Genomic DNA, 16,365 nt, shown 5'->3' with positions numbered 1-16,365 from the left:
CTACATGAGAGGAAAGGGAAGGGGTTGTGACATAAATTCCTCTGAATGAAGAAACTGATCTTGGGACTGCATAGGTCTTTGTGAAAGGGGACCACCCTTCATGGAACTTGTGTCCTGTTCAGTTTATTTGTCACATGCACAAGTGCAATGAAATGCTTATTTGCTTGTATGACCCGATACAAAGACATTAAGGAATCACCAAAAACATAGAACAGAAGCAGCAGCAATAACAAGTTAAAAAATGTGCAATTTAAAAAAAAACAAGTCAGAGAAGCAGTGTGAGAAGAGAAAAAAAACATCAGTGTGAGTCAGTGGTAGGGGAGTTCAGTAATCTGACAGCTTGTGGGAAGAAAATGTCTCTGAATTTGGAGGTTTGTGCTTTTATGCTCCTATAACACTGTACCAGAGGGAAGGGGAGATAAAGTAAAAAACCGGGATGATCGCTATATTTAGCAATACTTTTAGCCTTCATGAGACAGCCAGTTGTAAAAATATCCATTGCAGGGGAGCTATACTCCAGTAATAAACTGGGCTGACCTGCTCACCCCCTATAATGCCTACCAGTCAGACAATGAGCTCCTACCAAACCACACTGTAATACCACATGTGAGCACACTTTCTATAGCACACCTGTAAAGTGTAGTAAGGATAGCTGAAGATAGAATAAATTTTTTCAACTGCCTGTGGAAATAAAGGCGCTGTTGGGCTTCTTTGTAGCTCAAGTTACATGCTGGGACCTCTGCAAGACAGGGGTTCCAACTGCAAAACAGAGACAAACAACATCCAAATCTGCATGTGTATATATAGCCACATGCAAACACAGATACAAATCCGGCTTGTGAATTGGCATTTTGCACATAGAAAAATGATTTATGATAACAAAGAGTTTGAAGTCAACCATAAGAAGCAGAAGGCAGACAGACAGTGTTGGAGATCAGGCTGTCCCTGCATACTTAGCCAGTGGGCAAGAAAAAAAGACTGGTTACGCAATCAAGCCAACTGATCTTGGAAAAATATTTTCTAGTATTAGTGAAATTATCAGGAATTTCAGTTCTGGTGTACTGGTTGTACTGAATGAAATGTAAACTCAACAACTACAAGCCAATGTTTTCAAAAGACGTTTGGATGGGATGTAAGATAATTTACAGTGTTAATGATATTATCAGGAACTTCAATAAAATTTGTTTATGCAATGATCTCTGCCTCAAGATATAGTAATCAGGAGGAGGAGCAAGAATTTCATTTTATATTCAGAGCAAGTGGTGCTTTTACTCATTGCAGCTCTGTGAGACAGTCTGGCAAAATGAGCTTTTTACTCTCGGTTCTTCTTTCAGTGCTGGTTTCTATTCTCGGTGGACTTTATCTCCTGGGCGCATTTCGCAGAAGACGCCCTGGAGAACCCCCGCTAGACCGAGGTCCCATACCTTGGCTCGGTCATGTCCTAGACTTCCGCAGGGACACATCTACGTTCCTTCAGAAAATGAAGGAGAAGCATGGAGATATGTTCACAGTGCAGTTAGCTGGCTTCTATTTCCATTTCCTAATGGATCCACTGTCTTTCGGAACAGTGGTAAAGGAGGCACGAACAAAGCTGGATTTTACCAAGTTTGCACAACAACTGGTGGTAAGGGTCTTTGATTACCATCCCCTAAATGATGACCACAAACTTCTACAAACTTCTAGCAACAAATATCTGATGGGGGACGGTTTGGTAGTCATGACCCAGGCCATGATGAGCAACCTTCAGAACCTGATGCTACACAGTATGGGTACAGAAAAAGATAAGAATGAGTGGAAAGAGGATGCACTTTTTAACTTTAGCTACAATATTGTGTTCAGGGCTGGTTACCTTGCCCTTTTTGGCAATGAATCAGTGAAGTCTGCAGGAAGTTTGGAGAAAGCAAAGGAGAAAGACCGCATTCAATCTGATGAACTATTTTATGAGTTCAGAAAGTTTGACAAACTGTTCCCTAGGTTGGCCTATGGAGTGTTGCCACCAAAAGAGAAAATGGAAGCAGAAAGACTAAATCGGTTGTTCAGTAGCATAATGTCTGTACAGAATGTGAATCAAAAGGAAAATATTAGTGGCTGGATTTCAGAACAGCAGCAAGAGAGAGCTGAAAATGGAATGAAAGAGTCCATGCTGGACAGATATATGTTTTTGCTGCTCTGGGCTTCTCAGGGCAACACTGGCCCTTCTGCTTTCTGGCTGCTTCTGTTCCTCATGAAGCATCCTGACGCAATGAAGGCAATCCGAAAGGAATTGGAAGAGGTCTTGAAGGAAACAGGACAAGAGGTAAAACGTGGGGGGCCGCTTATCAATCTCACAAGAGACATGCTTCTGAAGACCCCTGTGTTGGACAGTGTAGTGGAAGAGACCCTGCGTCTCACAGCTGCTCCTATCCTAACCAGAACTGTTATGCAGGATATGACCCTCAAGTTGGCCGATGGGAGAGAGTACAACCTCCGAGAAGGGGACAGAGTTGCACTGTTTCCACGTACTGCTATTCAGATGGACCCTTCTGTTCACCCTGACCCACAGACCTTTAAATATGATCGATTCCTCACACCAGAAGGGACCAAAAAGACAAACTTTTATAAGAATGGTAAGAAGGTGAAATATTATAATATGCCCTGGGGTGCTGGGGTGTCAATGTGTCCAGGCCGTTTCTTTGCAACAAACGAGCTAAAGCTGTTTGTCTTTTTAATGTTAACATACTTTGATTTTGAGCTCAAGAACCCAGAAGAAGAAATCCCCTCCATCGATCCCACACGTTGGGGGTTTGGATCCATGCAACCAACCAGGGATGTTCAGTTTAAATACAGGTTAAGATTTTGAATCAAGTTCAGGATGAGTTTGTGAGTGTTATGTGAGTATTTTGTTCCTGTTTATCCTCATGCAGATTCAGAATAACTCTTACGAATAACAGTGAAATCTGTTTAAACAAAATATCTGAAAATCCAGTGCCTAAATCTCCTTTTTATATATAGTGTCTATATACTGTAGATATACACATTATAAGCATAGCTGAAATTAAGTCGTATTCATCTATTCTTATGATATTCATTGCTTTGAGTTTCTAAAAAGTGCTAATCAATTGAATTATATAACTTTACAGAGCTCACTTTCCAAATTACAACATTTATGAGTTGTGCATTAAAAAAAGTTAATTTACTTAAAATAAACACATACTAGAAAGTAAAAGAAAATGTTATTCTTCAGCACATATAATAAAATAACTCACCATTTTAGCTCCTTAATGAACACAAATGGTATCGAAACAAAGCAGTGAAAGAGATATTCAGTCTTTATTTAAGAGAAAAAATATATTTTACAATGGAAAGCTGTGGAATATCTATTAATTCGGCAAGACATGTGGTTGTGTAATTTGAATAAGTCACTTTTCTCAAGGGTAAAATGGCAGTACTCTACACTGTCCTCACACATTTTCTAGAATCCCGCATTGAAGAAACATCTGGTTCTCATCAGCTTCAAAGTGCTCATTCAATCCCATAAAAGTCTTCAGGTTTCTATGGCGACATCACCATACATGCATCCTGTTTATTTTTTGCATGTATTGGCCTACATTGTTTCCCCGTAATGCAGGAGAAATTGTTCTTTACATATCTGCTATAGTTGTAATTTATTTAAAATACATTAGGGTTTCTAAAGAAATGATATTATTCATTTTTAATTTATTTTTATTTTAATCAACTTTTGTATCTCAATGGGCAGAAAGGGTATTTTTCAAGCTGTAAGTAAAACATAACATTGTTGATGAAAGAGTTTCTGCTATTCTCAACAATAACTTTATTATATGGGATTTCTTTGATTGTGGATCTGTATCTTGTATCTGATATTATTAAAAAGAAACAAGGAGTTTGTGCTATCTAAATAAATGCACTGTAATTCTGGAATCTGTCTGGATTATGAACATCACTTAAAAGTGACTCAACATTGCCATATGCACTCTATACTTTCAAATTGTGGTAGCCCTCTCATGTATTTGAAAACGGTAATGGTGTTTAGGTATCTAAATTCTTTATGGACATAAATTAATCTGTATACTATACTGCTTTTTACATTTGTTTACAGTAAGATCTTACTGAACAACCTATTTTCACATTGTTTTATGCAAACCTGTTCTGAATACTCTTTTGAGTACTCTGCATATTAAGCACATATATGGTAAAAATATATGGTAAAAATATCAGTAATACAAATATGATGAATAAGATAAAGGATTTCAAAATGATGTGATGGGTCTTTAGGATCCCAGCCCTAAAGTGATCTTGATGATTACACCTAAGAATAAAATTACAGCAATCAAAGTACACCATTAACAAAGAAGTCATCAACACAGACCACAATTCTTGTTCCCTATGAATCTCTATTCAAAGTTTAGAACAATAAGAGGGATGTCCAGAACTCAAAACATAAAGAACTCCGGGCTTCCAAGAGCAGTTACAGACACGCTGTAACAAAACTGTCCAATGTATTTGCAACTATTAATATATTAAAACTACAGTATAACCTTAAACTACAATGAAAACTTCAAACATCAATAACCATAGCACTGCACGTTTAAGAAAAGTACAGGCATCATAAATACTGATTTATATGAAAATGTATTAATTCTTGTAAAAAGAAGTCTTTATCAGTTTTCTGTCATTATCTTCTATCATTCTGTCACTATTCTGTCATCATTCAGTTACCTTTCCTTCTTGTTCTAACTAAGGTTTTAAACCTGCAACTCTTAACATCATACTACGTTTTCAAAGATTTTCACCAAATTTATAATTTATAGTGAAATAGTGAAAGCCCATTTCTGCCAGGGAGTAAAAAAAAAAACACACTCTGGTATCTCACAATTGTGACTTTATATCTCATAATTGCAACTTCATATCTCAGACTTATGACTTAAAAACTCAGATTTGCGAATTTATATCTCAGAATTGTAACTTTGAAATATCCCACATTTCATTGTCTGTCCTTTTGTTATTGTAACGGATTAGGGTTCTAGGGCCTGTGCCCTCGCTGCTCCCACCCTAGTTCATGCCTCACTGCACTGGCTCGAACCCAGGTCTTGCCAGCTGAGCTAAAGAATACTTTTTTTAGCTCTGCTGGCTAACATCCCTGTTATGCGCAGGGGAGGGTGGTGTTGTCACAGCCCTGCAACCAGAACGTACAGGATCGTACAGGATCATAGGATCTATAGGCCTGAAGACTTGTCTTGTACAGTGCCCTGATAAAATCAAATTAATTACACAAATTTTTATGGAATCCCATTTCCGCCAGGCAGGCTTCCACAGTACCCAGATGGAATAATGGACGGTGGGCTTTTTCAAAAAGTTTTTATTTAAACACCAGAAATACAAAAAAGGAGACAGAATATGAAAAAAGATACAGAAATACACACTTCACATCCAGAGGAATTCGCAATTATAAAAGCTTAAACTTTTACTTTTTACACATTTCCATTGTATGTCTTGCCTTTTGATTCTTTAAATTTCTAATAGAATTTAAGTAAAAAAGGAATTGTACTTTAAAAGCATTTATAGAGGGAGCAGTATTAGACCATTTACTTTTGTGGATGAAGTATTTTTTTCCAACATAATTAACAGATTAATAATAAGAACATATCCTTTATCCAAATCAGATCTAAATATAAAAATATAAAATATAAAAATCTTTAAATTTAATATTTACCTATAAATTTTTAACAATAACATTTCAGAAATCTATCCAAAACAATTTTGGTACAATTCCCTTTCTACTTCTTTAGCTCAGCTAGCAAGACCTGGGTTTGAGCCAATGCAATGAGGCGTGAACTAGGGTGGAAGCGGCGAGGGCACAAACCCTAGAACCCGAATGTGTTACAATAACAGGAGGACAGACAATGAAATGTGGGCTATTTCGAAGTCACAAATGTGAGAGAAAAAGTCACAATTGCGAGTTTTTAAGTTGTAATTCTGAGTTTTTAAGTCATAATTCCAAGTTTTCAAGTCGTAATTCTGAGATATAAATGCGTAATTCTGAGTTTTTAAGTCGTACTTCTGAGTTTTAAAGTCACAATTGCAAGATATAAAGTCACAATTCTGAGATACAAAGTCGCAATTGTGAGATAGCGCTTTTTTTTTCTATCTGGCGGAAACGGGCTTCCATAGAAACCTGAGCGTTGATCAACAAATAAGAAATAAGAATGTTTTATCAAATAAGAAGATCATTTGGGGTGGTGTGGTGGTTCAGTGGTTAGCACAGCCTGGGTTCACTTCCTGGTATGTTTGCATGGACGTCTTGCAGGTGCTGGTGTCCTGTCTTCTCTCACAATCTAAAGACATGCTGTAACAGGTTTATTCCATGCTGAAAAGAGAAGAAAGAAAACACAACATTTCGGCATTTCTTAGAGCATGTGCGTTCTCAAAGTAAGGTTCCCTAACTCCTATAGCAGAAACACATCAGAAACTATCCTGAAACTCAGTTCACACTTTTCCCCTTCTCTCAAACAACAGACTTGTTTTCTTCGAATTCTCTCTATTCATTTTTAGCTTTTGTTTCACACCTCTCCTCACCTCTCTCGACCTCGCACCACAATTGGCCACTGCCTCTCCCCTGCTCCCGCATCCTCCTCTCTCCTGGCTTTTGTTTTCCCATGCTATATTATCTTTGCTGACTGCTCTATCTTTCTTACACCCGAAGAAGGTTACACAGACGAAACGCTGTTTTCTTTCTTCTCTTTTCAGCATAAACCTATTACTTGTTCTTTTGCAGCCTACACATGCTGACACAGCTACCCACCTAAAGACATACTGGCAAGTTAAGTGGCTTCTGGGAAAACTGGCGCTGGTATGTGTTTGTGTATGTGTGTCATGTCATGGACTGGCCTACTCCCTGCATTGCAGGTGGTTCCCCCACCTCCCTGCATTGGGTACAGTGGTAAGAAAATGAATGGATGGATGAAAGAAAGTCATTAATTTATTTAACAACATATCAATAGGCAGAACATGCTTATTGTGAAAGTGATATTATGTGCTGTAGCTGCCCTTCTTAAACACCAAGCAAAATGACATTACTAATTTAAATTACAATAAAATCAGCAAGTTAAACTTTCTTATTGTTTCATGATTCTGTCACTTCATAAAAAAACAAGCATTCCCCACATATCAGTAATTACTTCTAGCACTTAAGAGGTAAATTAAATCAAATTAAATTAAGCTTGCGCAAGATTGTTAAAATCAAATTACAGTATCATTTCGAAAAAACAAAGCTAAGAATTAAGGATTCATTCTCATTTTTTTTTTCCCAGGTTTGACTGGGTCCCTTAATTTAAAAGGAAATCTTTAGAAAAGTGACTAGCTCAGGTGGCCAATCCCCTGTATTATAGGACTCCCAATCAGCAGATTGAAAATTTCAATTCTTGTAAAAAGGGGGACGTTTGGGTTTCAGGTGAATTAAATGAATAACTAAAAGTGAGTTCCTTAATGATATCCTTTAGTTTGAAACAGTTGTGTTGGGCACAATACTTGTATAAAACTAAGAGGTATACAAACATAGGATCAATTGCCAGAGACGGAAATAGTTTCTAAATATAGTTTGCAAATCTTCGTAATCAGTCTGAATGATTGGAATTATTCACTGTCATTAAATGCAAAATAATGACCATATGCACCACATACTCTCAACCATCTCCAGTATCACCTCTGTTGCTTTGTTGATCTGCCAGCCAACTTCTAGTCTACTTTCTGTTTTAACAAACCTGTTCTTACTACCTTTTATATATAAATGCTATTAATTAAACCCATGTGGCATTTCCACATTGCAAACACATATCAATATAGATATATAATTATATTTACACAGAGGTGGTGTAAGTACAATAATTTGAGTCTCTGAGACCCATTTTGCCGTCTTCTTGTAACAGATACAAACAATAGTTATTACAGGTCTGTCACAGGACAGCTTGCCACACAAAGTGGACAAAGCCTATTTCACACTAAGTGAGTCATGTTTTTCCACCTATAAGACCAATTATTACACTCATACATAACTTAAAAAAGAAAAAAAAACATTGCAGTTGTGGAGATTCCTCAGGTGTGCATGAAGCTCTTGAAGATGAATACAAGTATTTTGTTACTCCTTTAGGACTCTGCAATGCTCCAGCTGTTTTCTAGAATCACTTGACTGAAATCTCCTGGGATTTTTCAGATGAATTGTTGATTGTTTATGTCAATTACGTACTGTTTTTTTCCTCAAGTAAACAAAATGGCAGTCCATTACACACAAACAGTTTAACACTGTTCAGCACTTTGCTGGTAAACATGTCAACAACCAGATCAACTTAAGTTTTCATATACAAGCCACAGACCTATTGTACCACACAGAGATTTTGAAAAAAAAGGTGTGGCTTATATTCGGGTAAATACAGTATGAGATTTTCTGTGATGGATTCAACCCATTACAATGATATTTGGCTGAAATCATTAAAAAATACACAGAAGATGATTTTACATCTATATTGCAAATTACTGGAGAAAATTTATTTAATGCAATATATAACTATGTTTACAGCCAGGATATTTAATTGACTCTGACAAGTGTAAGAGAAAATAGGTAAAAGAGAGAAGAATTTGAATTCTTAGCCCAAAATGAAAATCACCAGAGAAGAAGTAGCCCTTGGGAAGTAATAAATCACAGGACTTCTCAGAGGGCTTTGGGGTTTTTAAAGAGGCGAAATGACTTGGATTAAGAATATTAAAAGGTTATTGCGGTTAAGAGTCAGGATAATTATAATGAATAATTAATAATTTGTTTAACTTATATGGCACTTTTACTTAACTTATAGCTTAACTTAACTTATACAGATGCAGCCATTCAAAATGGGTGAGGTATTTCGCGGCATACCGCGACACGCCCACCGGGGTATCATGCGGTCCACGTGTGTCACGTGACTAACTATCCAGCGTCGCCTTGTAAAACCGCCAGGGGGAGCTTAACCTCTCATGTACAGCATTTGAGCCTTTAATTTTGAACTGTGTATTACAGCATGTTAATCATCAGTCATTAAAATGTTGGTATATTTTATGAAAGCAAGATTGCTCAGTTGGACAAAAGTACACAACCTACCTTTATCAGAAATATTTATGCATCAAAGCCTTTACTGAAGATATTACTAATAGTATTAATAATGGATGACTTTGGACAAGCTGTATACTCAAAGTATAATTTCTTTAGCACATTTGTACAAGCACTTGGAATCTGTCCAAGCCATACTTTGTCAGGCATTTTGTTTTACTTCAACGGGCATAAAAACTTCCTTGCTTTTAACAGGGCGTTTCATAATTTCTAACTACGAAAATGATTTAAAATGCGACACCTACCATGAAAAGAAAAAAATACACACCAGTATTCCATTTCTCCCTAAACATTGTAAGCTTCGAAGTCTTTAACTAACGTGATACCGGAGTCAACAAGCATACTTTTAGAATTTGATTAAAAGGGAATATACTATGGAATCGCGTATCTCAAGAATTTAATAACGGTATGATTATATCCTTGTACTGCGGCAGGGCTGTGTAGGGCCGTTTCGCCTGCCTGTTCATGCAAGCTGTGTTGTAGCCTACTGGTCTAGGTGCGTGACTACCAACTGGCAGGTTGTGTGTTCGAATCCAGCTGGTGCCGGACCTTTCAGTTTTATTTATTTATTTTTTAATCGCGTAACATAAACATATTACCGTATGCAAACTGTACTGTATACATATATGTATATGTATATTTAATGTCTTAACTGTGCCCGTTTAAGTATTGAATATTCATATCTAATTTTACCACTGAAGGGAAATCTTAACATAAACATACAGTATATGGCTGGTCTCGGTACTTTAAAGAAAAAAATACACACCAGTATTCCATTTCTCCCTAAACATTGTAAGCTTCGAAGTCTTTAACTAACGTGATACCAGAGTCAACAAGCATACTTTTAGAATTTGATTAAAAGGGAATATAATATGGAATCGCGTATCTCAAGAAATTAATAACGATATAATTATATTCATGTTGCAAAAGAACTGCAACGGACATAAAAACTCCCTTGCATGGTTTCATTACGACCAGAATCGGTCTTGAGATATTTTTAACTTGATTTACAGTATTTGAGAGGTATGTCTTAACACCGATACTACAGTGCTTAAGTACTTCTCACGTATATGTTTCTAGGTTTATATTATGCATTTCATACGGTCAAGTTACTTTTGAGCAACTAATAAGAAGCGCGAAACGGTATGCGTTTTACTTTCGTTTTGTGCTGGAACCCGTGGATTGATTAGAGATATCAAGTACATACAAGTCATTTTTTAAATGTTGTAGTTCGTCTTGAAAAAATGTTACGAGTACATCATCTATCAACAATTACACAGGTTCTGTTTCCATATTGCGGATTTTGGTTAGGTATTATCAAATCCAGTGGCGCTGTGTTTTAGTTTACTGAGTCCCATGTCACATGGTCTGTGATTGAAACCTGTAAAACCGGTTTAATTCGTCACAGCCAGCACTCTTCAGGTGTGAGGGTCTTCTGCTCAGAATGAAACGCTAAAATGTTTGCGTATATTCTAATGGTAGTGGGGGCAGGGTGTGTGGGAACAGGTTTGGTTGAAATTGCATTGGAGATCTATGTTCTTCACACCTGAAATATTTTCTCTGAAAGCATTTTCTTCGCAGTTTAACCGATCTTGCTACAGCATGTTACAGTTTACTATTATTAACCATATTAATTTTAAGTGCTTAATGTAAAATCTTGTAAAAATATATTTTCATTGTTCAAATATACATTAAGTCTGACTATCATATAATATGTTAAATACAAAACTAAAGAAAAAGTAGGGTTAAATATAATTCAAAATATTTTGCTAACAATGTTAACTGTTTATGAATAATAAAATGTATTAACTAAGGAGTAGGATGGCACAGTTGTTAGTATGTTTTTTGTTTTGTTTCTTTTTCATAAATACAACAGTAGTACCTGATGTCTCAGTGGCTTTCAAAATTAAATTATGCATGCAAACCTGTGAACTAGAAAGATAACTAAGATATCCATCCATTATATTCCATAATATCCATGAAATATATGGCGCCAGGGCACCTCACCGAGCCAGGCCACCACTGCGTCACACATATTTCAGCGCCATGAAATGCATAATATAAACCTAGAAACATATACGTGAGCAGTACTTAAGCACTGTAGTATCGGTGTTAAGACATACCTCTCAAATACTGTAAATCAAGTTAAAAATATCTCAAGACCGATTCTGGTCGTAATGAAACCATGCAAGGGAGTTTTTATGTCCGTTGCAGTTCTTTTGCAACATGAATATAATTATATCGTTATTAATTTCTTGAGATACGCGATTCCATATTATATTCCCTTTTAATCAAATTCTAAAAGTATGCTTGTTGACTCCGGTATCACGTTAGTTAAAGACTTCGAAGCTTACAATGTTTAGGGAGAAATGGAATACTGGTGTGTATTTTTTTCTTTAAAGTACCGAGACCAGCTATATACTGTATGTTTACGTTCCAAAATTAATATCGTTTATGGCCTTCATACGCGTTACAGTATGCTCCTATTCTTTTTATGCTCAGCTACTAAGATTTCCCTTCAGTGGTAAAATTCAATATCTACAACGGGCACAGTAAAGACGTTTACAGTAAGTCTTTCTACGACAGACCAACGGACCACGAGTGCCCCTGTCGGTCAACCAATCACGCACCGCGGTACCCCGTGTCATCTTACCTGCGGTACGTGTCTGTACCGCACACTTTGAATGGCTGCATCTGTAGCACTTTTCTGGACACCCCACTCGAAGAGTTTTACAGGTAATGCGGGGACTCCCGTCCACCACCACCAATGTGCAGTATCCACCTGGATGTGGTATGAGACCTGATTTGGTGATGTGGGAGGCAATGCTTTAAAAATAAAATCAGATCTGGAATCTAGAAAGATTTAGAAAAAAATTGAGTGGAAACGAAAGAGGGAACACCGTGAAAATAAGTGTTGAAACCTAATGCTAGAAGTGAAAAACAAACATAAGCATTCAGTCAATGGATTTAATTGTCAAATGAGGCTTTAGCTTTTTCCAGCCTCATCTGGCTGTTTCATGAGCACTCACAGAACACTTCAGTAGTTCTCCAGGACATCAATGGTTATTTTTGAAGTGTATTTTTTTTGTTCTCATTTTGAAACTTAGAATGAAAAAATCAGTGCACTAAATGAATACTAACACACCAACACAAAAACCCTGCCTGTTACATTTATATTATTTTGCAGTAGAGGACAAAGATCCTTTCAAGTCCCAGTTGAATAAACACTTCCAGTGTACACATGGATACACGATTTTCAGTTTTAACTGAACCCTAGTGAGTTTTTTTCATTGTGTGATAAGAGATGGTGAGTGTAATGAAACTGTTGTAATGCTGTGCTTACATAGGGATAAGTATATATCATAGTAATACATTTTATTTTTTTAAAAACTAAATATTTCTGGGCTATGAATTCATGAATTCATGGCCCATATAATTCCCGTCCTATATGATATTTCAGTTACAATCGAAAAAAGAGAGAGAGGAATTCAAATACTGTTTTTCTCATACATAGCCAAGGATGCTTTCCACTGGAAAGATGATAAGCTCATTATTATCTTGATAAATAATGTTATTATATATTAAGGTAATGTTGCCTGTTATTATTAATCACAAATTAATATTATGTGTATATCACATAATATTAGCACATTTTAAAAAATCGAGATACCTCTCCTTGGAAACTTCTAGAATTGATGTAAAATGTTTACATTAATATGGGTAAAACATTTATAAAAAGTACATTGTAAAAAATGTAGTACTGCAGACTTAGAGTCAAGAACATGATGTTTTCAAAACACCTTTGAAAGGAGATGTCAGATATTTTCTAGTGTTAGTAAAGAATTTCAGTTATGCTGCTCTCCTTATACTGATGAAATGTGAACTCAACAACTACAAGGCAATAAAAGAGTTAAATGCTGAGGTTTCCCATTACTTTTGATTATGCAATGATCTCAGCTTCAGCATATTGCAGTCAGGAGGAGGAGCAAGAATTTCCTTTTATATTCAGAGCAAGTGGTGCTTTTACTCATTGCAGCTCTGTGGGACAGTCTGGCAAAATGAGCTTTTTACTCTCGGTTCTTCTTTCAGTGCTGGTTTCTATTCTCGGTGGACTTTATCTCCTGGGCGCATTTCGCAGAAGACGCCCTGGAGAACCCCCGCTAGACCGAGGTCCCATACCTTGGCTCGGTCATGTCCTAGACTTCCGCAGGGACACAGCTAAGTTCCTTCAGAAAATGAAGGAGAAGCATGGAGATATGTTCACAGTGCAGTTAGCTGGCTTCTATTTCCATTTCTTAATGGATCCATTGTCTTTCGGAACAGTGGTAAAGGAGGCACGAACAAAGCTGGATTTTACCAAGTTTGCACAACAACTGGTGGCAAGGGTCTTTGGTTACCATCCCCTAGATGATGACCACAAACTTCTACAAGCTTCTAGCAACAAGTATCTGATGGGGGACGGTTTGGTAGTCATGACCCAGGCCATGATGAGCAACCTTCAGAACCTGATGCTACACAGTGTGGGTACAGCAAAAGATGAGAATGAGTGGAAAGAAGATGGACTTTTTAACTTTAGCTACAATATTGTGTTCAGGGCTGGTTACCTTGCCCTTTTTGGCAATGAACCAGTGAAGTCTGCAGGCAGCTTGGAAAAAGCAAAGGAGAAAGACCGCATTCAATCTGATGAACTATTTTATGAGTTCAGAAAATATGACAAACTGTTCCCTAAGTTGGCCTATGGAGTGTTGCCACCAAAAGAGAAAATGGAAGCAGAAAGACTAAAACGGTTGTTCAGTAGCATTTTGTCTGTACAGAATGTGAATCAAAAGGAAAATATTAGTGGCTGGATTTCAGAACAGCAGCAAGAGAGAGCTGAAAATGGAATGAAAGAGTCCATGCTGGACAGATATATGTTTTTGCTGCTCTGGGCTTCTCAAGGCAACACCGGCCCTGCTGCTTTCTGGCTGCTTCTGTTCCTCATGAAGCATCCTGACGCAATGAAGGCAATCCGAAAGGAAGTGGAAGAGGTCTTGAAGGAAACAGGACAAGAGGTAAAACGTGGGGGGCCGCTTATCAATCTCACAAGAGACATGCTTCTGAAGACCCCTGTGTTGGACAGTGCAGTGGAGGAGTCCCTCCGTCTCACAGCTGCTCCTATCCTAACCAGAGCTGTTCTGCAGGATATGACCCTCAAGCTGGCCGATGGTAGAGAATACAACCTCCGAGAAGGGGACAGAGTTGCACTGTTTCCACGTACTGCTATTCAGATGGACCCTTCTATTCACCCTGACCCACAGACCTTTAAATATGATCGATTCCTCACACCAGAAGGGACCAAAAAGACAGACTTTTATAAGAATGGTAAGAAGGTGAAATATTATAATATGCCCTGGGGTGCTGGGGTGTCAATGTGTCCAGGCCGTTTCTTTGCAACAAACGAGCTCAAGCAGTTTGTCTTTTTAATGTTAATGTACTTTGATTTTGAGCTCAAGAACCCAGAAGAAGAAATCCCCTCCATCGATCCCACACGTTGGGGGTTTGGAACCATGCAACCAACCAGGGATGTTCAGTTTAAATACAGGTTAAGATTTTGAATCAAGTTCAGGATGAGTTTGTGAGTGTTATGTGTGCATTTTGTTCCTGTTTATCCTCATGCAGGTTCAGAATAACTCTTATAAATTATGTTGAAATCTTTTAAAACAAAATCAAAATCTGAAAATCAAATCTATTTTTCTGTTTTGTTAATCTCCATTATTAAATATATGGTATATAAGTATAGTTAAAATTATGTAGTTAATCTTATGATATTCAATGCTTTGAGTCTTTAAAAAGTGCTAATCAAAACAATCACATCAGTTGTGCATTAAATTAATTAAAATAAGTAAAATTAATCTATTTAAAAATACATACTGGAAAGTTGTTGTTTTGCAGCTCATAACATACCTCACCATTTGTAACTTCTTAATTCAACTGGTCAAAACAAAGCAATGAAAGAGATATTTAGTATTTTAGTTATCTAGATAAGTCAAATGATCTTTTTTAAAATGAAAAACTGTAGAATTTCATTTTTAAGCATGCAATTGGTGTAATTTCCTTAAAATTACTTTTCTCAGAGGTAAAATGGCAGTTTTAGCACTACTCTATACTATCTTCACACATTTTCTAGAATCCCACATTGAAAAAAATATGAAACATCTGCTTTTCACCAGCTTTAAGATTCAATCCCATAGCCTTCTTCAAGGTTTCTGTAGTGACACGAATAAAATAACGAATTCTGTCGTTATTTTTACATGCTCGAGCCTACACTGTTTCCCAATAATGCTGGAGAAATTGTCATTTAAATATTTGTATTTGTTTAATACACATTAAGGTGATACTATCCTGTTTTCTACTTCTACTTCTCTTTTAATCAACTTTTAACTCAACAGGCAGAAAGGGTATTTTTCAAACTGTAAATAAGAAATTTCAATGCAGATTAAAGAGTTTCAGCTGCTCTCAAAATAACTTTATTATACAGGATTTCTTTTCTTTGATTGGGGAACTTGTATCTTGTATCTGATATTAAAAAGTAACAAGGAGTTTGTTTTATTTAAATAAATGCGCAGTAATTCTGGAATCTGCCTGGATTATGATCTTCATTTAAAATTGACTCAACATTTCCATCTGCTGGTTACCCTGGAAACAGATTCAATGTGGCAGCTTTTTTATCTGAAAAGAGGAATGACGTTCAGTTATCTGAATTCTTTGTGGACATATTCTGTATACAATATTGCTGTTATTTACATTTGGTACTGTAAGTTCTTACTGAACAACCTTTTCATGTTCTCATCGTTTTATGCAAACCAATTCTTCAACTGTTATACTCTTTGCATCTTCACGTTTTTACCATATACAGTATGTATATATACTTGCAGTATATCTATGGTAAAAACAATTGTCTGTAAAAAAAATTCAAAGAGGAAAACAAATGATTTCAAGTCGTGGGTGGGGTCTTTAGGATCGCAGCCCAGAAATAATCTTGATAATTACATCCAGCAATCAAATTACACCATCAACAATCAAGTTAACAACACAGACCACAATCCCTATCCAAAGCTCAGAACAATACGAGGGATGGCCAGAGTTCAAAACACAAAGAACTCTGAGCTTCCAAGAGTTACAGACACACTGTAACAAAACTGTCCAACACATTTGCAACTATTAAAATATTAAAACTATAACCTTAAACAATT

General features: G+C 36.7%; 2 protein-coding genes across 2 annotated transcripts; both read left to right on the top strand.

Moving 5' to 3' along the window:
- The first annotated feature begins 1,283 nt into the window (after positions 1-1,283).
- Positions 1,284-4,022, top strand: LOC102694818 (5-beta-cholestane-3-alpha,7-alpha-diol 12-alpha-hydroxylase-like). The gene has a single exon (XM_069191198.1). The coding sequence runs from the start codon at positions 1,304-1,306 to the stop codon at positions 2,837-2,839; it is 1,536 nt and encodes a 511-aa protein (XP_069047299.1). The 5' UTR covers positions 1,284-1,303; the 3' UTR covers positions 2,840-4,022.
- A 9,132-nt stretch (positions 4,023-13,154) lies between these two features.
- LOC102694619 (5-beta-cholestane-3-alpha,7-alpha-diol 12-alpha-hydroxylase-like) lies at positions 13,155-15,749 on the top strand. The gene has a single exon (XM_015354140.2). The coding sequence runs from the start codon at positions 13,192-13,194 to the stop codon at positions 14,725-14,727; it is 1,536 nt and encodes a 511-aa protein (XP_015209626.2). The 5' UTR covers positions 13,155-13,191; the 3' UTR covers positions 14,728-15,749.
- Positions 15,750-16,365: the final 616 nt, after the last annotated feature.

The sequence above is a fragment of the Lepisosteus oculatus genome, chromosome 6, assembly GCF_040954835.1.
Source record: "Lepisosteus oculatus isolate fLepOcu1 chromosome 6, fLepOcu1.hap2, whole genome shotgun sequence".
Classification (NCBI taxonomy): Eukaryota; Metazoa; Chordata; class Actinopteri; order Semionotiformes; family Lepisosteidae; genus Lepisosteus; species Lepisosteus oculatus.
Note: the sequence above shows the minus strand (reverse complement) of the source record. Positions and strands in the feature narration are given on the sequence as shown.